We start from the raw sequence: 10,619 nt of genomic DNA on the forward strand, positions 1-10,619 counted from the left end.
CCACGAAAATGGTTAAATGCAATTTTAATTTTGAAGGTCAAAAAATGTGTTGATCCAATCATTAAGGTTTGGTAGTTACTACAAAATACTGTCTGCTACTTTTATTTTGAAAAACGTCCTTTAACATGAGAGCCTATGGCATTGGGCAGCAAATAATATTTCAATTTAATGGAGTAAATAATCAATCACAAATATACTGTATGAATTAATGAACACTTCTCAACAACATAAACAAATCTGTTATTATTAAAATTATTCCGTTGTCATTGTGATGTCACAATGTTGGATTCTAGAATCTGTCACTTCTGTCATAAGGCCTGAGTGTTCTCATTCTATCATCTAAGACAAAGCAGAGACATTTGAGATTAAACCAGCAACCAAAACACAAGGATACTGAGAGACTGAGAGAAAGGTATCTTTAAAAAAAACACATCAAGATGAGTGACAGAAGTAAATCATCCTACTTTAATGATCTCCGCCTGGAGGGAGAATTTTGTGATGCAGTCATCAAAGTTGAGGATGCCGAGTTTCAAATCCACAAAGTTATCCTCTGTAACTACAGCTCTTACTTTCGGTGAGTTTGTTGTTTGAATCAGCTGATTCATTTTGTATCCTTAAAGAAAAGCAGATAAACTTATATAACGTCATGAATAGAATCAAAGTTATGATCAGATCATAATTTACTGTAAGTCTGAAAAAGCCCAAACCATAAGACACATTGATTCATTCAGCAAAGAAACAAACCTGATGGAGGGTCCCTCTCTTTCAACGCACAGTATAGGATATCAGTTCAGATGAAGGTTGAAGGTTGTGTTAAAAAAATTCCAATTACTTCCATGATTTGAAATTCTGAGATTTTGGACATTGACTTATGACCAGTTTAATCTTTTTTTAAATCACAAAGTTTGATTAACACCAATCTCTCATTTACACTACACCTTACTTTAAATGATTTAATTTACCAAGAAAAGAAAGAGTCAGTTCACTGCCTTGTGTCTACGATTAATTGTGAAAAGTGGTGAAAAGTGAAAGGAAGATGATGAACGAAAACTAAAATAGAATTCAAGTTTGAAAATGAAATGAATGTTTAAAAATGCTGGTATCATATTCTTACTCTGAGTTATGACTTGAATGATTCATGACATGGTTTATGTATCGTATTATTTCCTTTTCATACAAAATGGTAAAGCATGTTTATCTCTTGTATGAAATGCTAAATAAGGTCAGTATCAGGTTCAACCTGTAAAAAAAAAAAATAGGCTTGCAGTTTAGAATTGACTATTCCAGACTGTTAATCAGGGCTTTTAGTCGCAGTTAAGATGAAACATATATTCATATATCTTTAAAAAGAAATATGTGCTATTCCTTAAACTCATGTACATAAAGTTCTATAAAATGTGAGCCTCACAATACACTTGGTTCATGAGTTCTGTGGTTTAAAGCTTGGTACACTAGGAAAGGCCCTTTAACTCATTCAGTCACATTGTATGTTTTGAAAGTTCCAAAATATTCTTAATAGTGTGAAAATAATAAGAAAAAGTTGTATAAGGTTTATTTTCAATTTACCGCCTTGTCTCTAAATGATCCACAGAGCTCTGTTCAAACGCTGGTCAACCACTGACAAAAAAGTCTACAACATACCGGGCCTGTCTCCTGACATGATGCAGCTCATCATTGAGTTCGCCTACACCGGCTCTGTTCCTATAACCGAGGAAAACGTGCAGCAACTGCTGCTAGCTGCTGATCAGCTCAATGTAATGGACATCGTCAAAACCTGCTGTGACTTCCTCGGAGAGCAGCTCTGCCCAGAAAACTGCATCGGTATCTGGCAGTTCACCAAAATAGTCTTCTCCTTGGAACTGCAGCACAAAGCGTACCACTACATCATTGATCACTTTGAGGACATCGTTTCCTGTGAGGAGTTCTTACAGCTCTCCGTAGAGGAGCTGGTTGAATTCCTCGAGAGAGACGACCTCAATGTGAGAAATGAAAGATCTGTGTTTGAGGCTGTTACTCACTGGATTGGCCACAGACCTGAGGAACGAGATGGACACATCAGCCTTCTCTTGTCTAAGGTAAGATCACTTTTTCCACACTGGATTGATGTGAGATTTAGTTCTTTAACAGTTCTAGCTGTGTTCTCATGATTGCAACAGAAATCCTTACAGTAAGACAAATTCAAGTCAACAAGATCAGTTCAATAGGTTTAGGGTGTGTCTGCTCCCCATCCTTTTCACACATTAGATTTCCTGAATCAAGTGCAGTCTCAACCTTTCCCTTCTCAATCATATACGGGGCATATTTAAGCACTCTTGAGACACTGCTTACAGCTCACGTTTCTTAATTGATGTTTCCTTGCTCCTTAATCCTCCCTGGTGGAAGGTTCAAAGATGCAATAAGGGAATCATACTGTAGATGCAATCTGAGAGAGACTGCAGAGAGACTGCAATGTACCCATTGTCACAAATGACAAAGATGGCTGCCGGATGTTGTAACTGGCAACCTAGCTAAGTATCCTATTAGCCTTCTGCTAATTTGTACATTTGGTTGGGTCATGAATCATTGAGAGAGGAACTGACATGTTTATTTGTTGACTTTAACAAATGAACAAAGAATCACTCTTCTTATGATATAACGATAACAAGTTAGTTTGATCAAACCATTTTGAGATTCACTGAACTAAAGTCAAATAGGTTTGATTTAAGGAGGTCCTGTTTTTCACTCTCTAGGTCCGGCTGGCTACGATGAGTCTAGAGCACATCAGGATCCATGTCATGTCCAATGAGCTGGTGATAAATGACCTTTCATGCACGGAGGACCTTGAAGCCTTGTATGACATCATCGCAAACAGGTCATCGCTGTCTGGTCTCTTCAACCCATTTGTCCGCCCTCGCCTGCCTCCTGCCGTCCTGCTGGCGCTCGGAGGCTGGAGCGGTGGCGATCCGACTCATGGCATCGAGGCATACGATGTTCGAGCCGACCATTGGATCAACGTGACAAACGATCTGGAGCGTCCCCGGGCCTACCACGGCACTGCGTTCCTCGACGGGTACGTGTACTGTGTTGGTGGCTTTGATCGTGTGGAGCATTTCAACAGCGTGCGCCGGTTGGACCTGAGCACAAACACCTGGCATGAAGCGGCACCGATGTACTGCCGTCGCTGCTATGTGAGTGTTACCGTGCTCAATGGATACATTTACGCCCTGGGAGGCTACGATGGGCACGTACGACTCAACACTGCTGAGCGCTACAAGCCCGAGACCAACCAGTGGAGTCTTATTGCACCCATGAACGAGCAGAGGAGCGACGCCAGCTGCACTTCACTCGACAACAAGGTAGAGCAAAAAAAAAGAGCTGGGACTAAAAGAGGAGTATGACAGAGACTGGAACATTGATCATTTGTTTTGTGAACTACTTGAGACTCATAGTCGACTGTTACACTAGCAGCACTTTAAGGCTTTGTGTAAAGAAAACTTAACTAGTTAGGGCCTGTTAGGTGGGAGTTGTTTCTGTAGTAGATGAACAATGATGAAATCGTGAAACAGACTGTGGATCATCTTAGATTTATTCAGCTGTGGTCAGACAACGTAGAAACACAACACACATGGCTGACAAAGTGCAGACCATCGCTGACCCATGCTGACCAAGATCTCATCTCAAAATCATTGACCATCATTGACAGTTATGGGCAAAGTGACAAAGTCTTCATCTTCACGGTGTTGCTTATATTCTACTAGAAGATGCAGCCCAAAAATTCCTGGCTGCTTCGTTATATCTCTAAAAGGCTAGAAAGAAGACATCACCTTGACTCGTACATATCAGACATTTACATTTCTTCAGTCTCAGAGTCACATTTCCTTTTCAGCTCACAACAGACTCTTAAATCCAACTATAACTCTGCTGCTATGATGTCTCTTACACATATTTATTACAGCTTTACAAACCTAAAAGAAGAACTACTCTGAGATGGTTGACACAATTTAAAGATATATCCACAAAATTATCAAGATGAATGAATTCATGAAAATACGTACTAACAATGAGGTAGAAGACCACAGTTAGTTTGATGACCTTGTGAATGTTTATTTAAAGTAGGAATATTGTCCAGAGGGTAGAGTCCAACTTAATTATGTAAAGATTTTATAATATTCTGTGTGGTCAAGTGATAAGTGGTGCGAGTTTGTGTAAAAGAAGAAAGGTCAACATGCTAAACATTTATGTACTACATTTATTTTTTTACTCATCAGCTGCCACTAAACCCTTTGCGTCCCTTGACTAACACATTCTTCACTAAATGTTTGGTCACACCTAAAATTATTTAACATGTAGATAACATGATACTGCTGTTTATATTGACATTGACATTTAAAAGAAATCTGACAAAGTTTAGAAAATGGTACATTTCTTAATAACCCTCGTGTTCTACACAGGTTTACATTTGTGGTGGCTTCAATGGAAACGAGTGCCTGCCTTCATGTGAATATTACATCCCTGAGACCAACCAGTGGACAATGATCAGCCCCATGATCAGCCGGCGCAGTGGAATTGGAGTCATTTCTTATGGAGGATTTGTCTATGCAGTAAATTCATATTATCACTGCCTACTTATAAACTTAAAAACGACAATGCCAACATGCTCATGTTATGATGTTTACACAATGTTCATTCTCTTAGTTTAGCAGGTTAGCATGCCAACAAAGCAAAAGCCATCACAATCCTCAATGATTTGTCAATTATCATGCTAATTCATTCAACATATATTGATATATTTTGCTTAAAACGGCAAATGTCCACCTCTTGTTGTTGCTAGATATGAAGCTGTGGATCAGTTAAGTTATTAAGATTTATCCATATGTTCGTGTAAATATCATACCAACCCCTCCAGTAAATGTTGAAATACAGTTTATCACTGGATATGGGAATGAGTCTTCTAAAGACTGTTTGATTCATAATCTGGACAGATTAGTCAGTGACTGACAAATTCACTGACATTTGCTGCTATCACCTTTAATACATTGCCTTTTGCTCTATATGCAATGAATGATCATTTTCTCTATTTGGATTGTGATAGTAGATCGTTCTGTCTCCATTTTCCCTTTGCAGGTTGGTGGCTTTGATGGCAACACCCGTCTGCGCAGCGCTGAGGCCTACAACCCTCAAACCAACACCTGGCACGCAGTGTCCTCCATGTTGAAACCCCGCAGCAACTTCGGAATCGAAGTCATTGACGACAAACTCTTTGCTGTCGGAGGCTTCAATGGCTTCACCACATCCTATAACGTGGAATTCTACGACGCGTCAACCAACGTGTGGTCCGAGGCAGCTGACATGGAGATTTTCCGCAGTGCTGTAAGCTGCTGCGTGGTGACCGGGATTCCTAACATGACCAAGCTAACTGTCCCTCGAGACAGCCTTCTGCTTATGGAGGTGGAGTCTGTGGAGTCGGGAGAGTCCGACTAACAGGCTTGAACTCCAGTCTTAAGCGCGGTCTTGCCCCTTACCACCATCCACTCTGGAAAGACATTAACAGCAAAATAAAAAGTTCTTTGAGCATTTAACTGCTGCTGCACAGAAGACTTCTTTAACTTTTCATCTTGGTTGAAGACTTGTTAGTATCAAGTCCTGTGAGAAGGTTGATGTGTCCATCCTGCAGATGCAGGTTTTAATTCAAACTGAATTATTTCAGGAATAATCTAAACAGCTATCAGCCAATTGCTAATTTCTTGTCGACCAAATTCATCAGCTCAGTCCAATGTCATCACCTCAAGTACAGTTTGTCCTCAGGGCTGTGTCCTTTCCCTCCTGAACACATATAGCTGTAGATCTTCCCATGATGGCAGCTTTCTTCTTTCTTGTAAATTTCTCAGATGACACTGGCCTGCTGTCACTCCTTCAGGTCATGGTGGTCCCAATCAGCCTTTGTTCAATGGTGTGATGACAGTTTATTTAATCTAAACATGAAAAACTAAAAAACTAAATAATTTGTCATTGATTTTTGGAAAATCTTTTGAAAACCCTGAGCCACATCATTCATGGAGAAAATGTCCAAATGGTCCACACATACATGAATCTTAAACAGTTTTCAACTCTCAAATGAAGTTTGTTGAAAACATGGAGCTGATTGAACATGGTGGACAACAAAGATGGCACTTGTTGCTGAAGCTGAATCTTTTAGTGTCTCAGAGAACATTTGACGTACATGTTATACTTTCAATATATTCTTGTATTAGTTGGTTTAATGGGTTTTGTCTAAAGGACAAGAACAGCCTAAACTACATAATAAAAGTCTTCTCAAAGATTCCAGCTGAAAGACTTGAGCTCCCTCTGGAAGAAATGAGAAAAACAAACAGCTATTCAAACTCTTTTATTCCTTCTGCTATCAGGCTGCTTAATGCTGACAGCAGGACGTTACACGTCGTCCTTTGAAACATGTGTATGTTTTATTTATTTATTTGGAGTTGTGTTTTTTAATTGTTATGAACCTGCTCATCACATCAGATCTTTTGCTCAACGCTGCTGTTGATTGTCTGTTAGTTTTGTTTTTTATTCACATATTTTTTTAGACTGAAAGCTGAATTTTCCTTCCAGGAGAAATAAAATGTTGATTTAAAAGCAGAATCTGTCATCAGACGACTAGACGTTTTGTGTCTAAAGGGTTTTAAGTCATAATGCAAGTAGTATCGTCCACCATCGTTTGAAATACAACCCTGTCTCCCCTCGGTCGTCATCTAACAATATACTATCGCCGTATTAAAAAATCCTCTTTTACGGTTTTTTATGTTTAACAAGCACACCAGAAGCCCCACTAAGTTGACCATTGCTCCAGGAGGCTTTATTGTCATCTCACCAATGGGTTCTGAGATTGCAGCATTAGTAACCCAGAGGTCTGCTAAAGATCTCCTGAAAACGATTTTCCATTTTACACCATAAAATAAAGAACAGGGTCAAAACTGTTAGAAGGCATTGTATTTATAGATTGTTGAAGCTGTTACACCTTTAAATTTAGGGAGATAACTAAGGTTTGAAACTAAAAAAAACTACAAATCCCACTGTTGCATCCACCAAAGTGCTCTGTGGATGGAAAGTATAGCAGCAACTTGTGTTACGAGAAACATCAAATGGACTGAAGAGACAGTACACGATGTGTACGAGTCTGTATAGGAGTCTGAGTTTCTGCTGGTCCTGGGTCAGAAAACAGCCCTAAAGCAAAAAAATATATATAAACAGACAAAGCATGTTCATTTCAAACTCAAACAATTTTCTTTTTTCCCCCTGGCATGTCACATTCTGTTTATGTTTACTGTATAATTGGAAACAAATTACAGACATTTATTTTGGGAGCACATTTCCATGTTTTCAGTTTAAAAAATGTTCCTTTATTCCAATTATAGCAGCCATACTGGTCTCCCTGTATGCAGGCTGTATGTTCTTCTTCTGCCTGAGAGAAGGAGTCCATTGAATACTATGTTGAACATCTGAGGTCCTTCTCTGAGAGCACCGACCTCCATTTGTGGAGGCGCTGAAGTGGAAGAGATTCCTTCTACTTTGATTACTAAATGGGTTAAAATCATTGGCTCTCTGGCGTGTAGTAAATGTATGCAGGCTTGTTAATAGAAATCAAAAAATCACAACACATATATATATAATGTATCATTTAGTATTTAAAAACAGTAGGCAAGGAATGCAATTCAGTCTTGATTATGGGAAAAGTACTTTCCCACATTTTTTCCACCTGTAGATTAAAAAAAAAAATTCCTTCCATTTAATAAAAAGATATTTTTTATCTTTTATCTTACTTTTAGAGAGGAGTGACCACAATACTAATGGTCCCTTTTGACTCCCACAGAATCATGTTTAATCACATGAGAATCGATACATCATATCAAATTAGGTCTGCAGAGAGATTGATTGATTAATTTATTAAATTTATTTCAGACATATCAAATAAAATCAAACATATCAAAAATACAAAACAAAATGAAAAGCACAAAAATACAATAAACAAAAAACAAAGTTCAAATTATTTCACAAAAAAAGAAAAAGCAAATTACATATATTCAATTGATATGCCTGAAAAGGAGTAGGAAGAAGTATAAAACTTATTTAATCCTACCCCTTTTCCACAGCTCAATAATTAATATTTATTAAATTAAATTCCTGTGTTCCTTATCATCTGTCTATATATACAATCTATCTATATACAATTTGCTATACTATATTTATGATACTATATTTGATATTTACAATCCAATGATTTTCCAAACATATATACAACTTGATATACTATGATTTTTTATAATTTATATATTTATACAATCCGTATATCTATACAGTTTGGTATAGTATTTTTACAATTATACATTTGATGCAACCTATATATATATATATATATATATATACATACACACACACAATTTGATATAGGTTACTATATGTACAATTTACATATATATAATACACATTAACATACACCTGTGTATACAAAACTTGTAAACCCAATTATTATTATATTTATTTTATTATTATTTTTATTTTTTATTTTTTCCTTCTTAAAGCTCTCCCTCATCCCTGTACCTTTCGAAAATCATTGCTTTGTACATGTTTTTAAACTGGATCATTTTTGGACAATACTTTAGCTCCGTGCTCATACCATTCCACAGTTTCACACAACCAATTGAAATGCATTGACTTTTTAAAGTCGTGCGAACAGCTAGCATCTTAAAATGTAACTTTTCCCTCAAATTATAACCCCCCTCTCTGTCAAAAAAAAGTTTTTGAATATTACCTGGTAGCAGTTTGTTTCTTGCTTTAAACATGATTTGTGCCACTTGATAGTCAACCAGGTCAATGAACTTTATAGTACGGGAATGTAAAAACAGGAGGTTGGTGTGATCATAATATCCTGCTTTATTGGTTGTTCTTATGGCTTGTTTTTGAAGTGTGACTAGTGGTAGCAGTGAGCTTTTGTAAGTGGTCCCCCAGACCTCCACACAGTAATTTAAATAAGGTAAGATCATTGAACAGTAGAGAATATGCAATGATTTGTGATCCAATATATGCTTTGCTTTACATAGGACTGAGATGCTACGTGACAGTTTAGATTTAACATGTTTTATGTGAGGTTTCCAGCAGAGCTTGTGGTCTATTGTCACACCTAGGAATTTATTTACATACACTCTTTCAATATTAACACCATCTATCTTAACATTTACGTCATTATTTAAATTACAATTTCCAAACATGATTTTTGTTTTGCTTAAATTCAATGATAATTTATTATTGTCAAACCACCTTTGACAATTTGCTCATTTCAGATGTAATTAACTCCAGAAGCTGCTGCAAATCCTCTCCCGTACAAATATTTATGTCATCTGCAAATGACACAAATTGTAGAATATTTCATTTATATAGAGAATAAAAAGAATTGGGCCCAATACTGACCCCTGGGGGACACCACAAGCAATGCCCAAATAAGATGACATGTATTCACCCAACTTCACAAACTGTTGCCTGTTATATAGATAGCTCCTCAGCCATTTTAATACAACCCCCCTGATACCATACCGTTCTAATTTATGAATTAATCTGTTGTGATTTATTGTATAAAATGCTTTTTTGAGATCAATAAAAACACCAGCTGCATAATTCTTTTGGTCCAGGGAATTTGTGATTTTTTCAATTAGCTCAATGACTGCTAATGAAGTGGATCTGTTGGGTCTGAATCCAAATTGGCTGTCAGTTAGTAAGTTGTGTTTATTGATACATTTTTTTAGTCTGTCAGCAAAGAGTTTTTCTAAGATTTTAGAAATTTGAGGAAGCAGTGAAACAGGCCTGTAGTTTGTGAACTGGTGTTTGTCTCCAGTTTTGTACAGCAGTATGACTTCTGCAATTTTCATTTTTCTTGGGAATTTACCAGTTTTAAATGATAAGTTACAGATGTGTGTTAGTGGTTTTGCAATTCCCTGAATGACCTGTTTAACTATTCTCATGTCAATGTCATTATAGTCAGTAGAAGTTTTGTTTTTACATTCATGAACAATCTCTATAATTTCACTCTCTTCCACTGCTGTTAGAAACATTGATTTTGGATTAATGTCTATGAAATCATAATTCTTGTCGTCAGATCTCACAGAAACAGGGCTTTTTTTTTTATTGGTCCAACATTTACAAAATGATTATTGAAGCCATTAACTGCATCATCCATATTATCAATAGTCATATCATTATCAATAAAGTCATGTGGATATTTAACTTGTCTAGAACCATTTCCAATAACACTATTTAATATATTCCATAAACCTTTACTATTGTTTTTATTTGTATCTAATAATTTGCTGTAATATTTTTTCCTACTATTTCTCATAATATTAGTTAGCTTATTTTTATATTTCTTATATTTATTTTCTGCATCTTTGGTTCTAAGTTTTATGAATTCTTTATCTAGTGTATTTTTCTTTTTGCAGGCATTTTGTAATCCCTTAGTTATCCATGGACTATCTGAACATTTAAATTTCATTTTGATTTCTTTTATTGGACAATGTTTATCATACAACAACTTAAATACCCCTAAGCATTTTTCATAAGCTCTGTCAATATTTTCTTCTTTATATAATATTTCC

At 36.5% G+C, this 10,619-nt stretch overlaps 1 protein-coding gene across 1 annotated transcript; it reads left to right on the forward strand.

The window, feature by feature from the left end:
- Window positions 1-437: 437 nt before the first annotated feature.
- On the forward strand, window positions 438-5,495 carry LOC110003310 (kelch-like protein 10). The gene is made up of 5 exons (XM_020658901.2): window positions 438-574; window positions 1,592-2,075; window positions 2,730-3,335; window positions 4,431-4,580; window positions 5,104-5,495. The coding sequence occupies exons 1-5, from the start codon at window positions 438-440 to the stop codon at window positions 5,458-5,460; spliced, it is 1,734 nt and encodes a 577-aa protein (XP_020514557.1). The 3' UTR covers window positions 5,461-5,495.
- The last annotated feature ends 5,124 nt before the right edge of the window (window positions 5,496-10,619 follow it).

The sequence above is a fragment of the Labrus bergylta genome, chromosome 19 (genome assembly GCF_963930695.1).
Source record: "Labrus bergylta chromosome 19, fLabBer1.1, whole genome shotgun sequence".
Lineage (NCBI taxonomy): Eukaryota > Metazoa > Chordata > Actinopteri > Labriformes > Labridae > Labrus > Labrus bergylta.

What these genes read in the sequence shown, in the direction of transcription:
- LOC110003310 (XM_020658901.2), top strand. Translation starts at nt 438, where the DNA reads ATGAGTGACAGAAGTAAATCATCCTACTTTAATGATCTCCGCCTGGAG. An exon ending in TCAGCCTTCTCTTGTCTAAG is followed by an intron (nt 2,076 to 2,729) that starts GTAAGATCACTT and finishes TTCACTCTCTAG; the next exon opens with GTCCGGCTGGCTACGATGAG. An exon ending in ATGGAGGATTTGTCTATGCA is followed by an intron (nt 4,581 to 5,103) that starts GTAAATTCATAT and finishes TTCCCTTTGCAG; the next exon opens with GTTGGTGGCTTTGATGGCAA.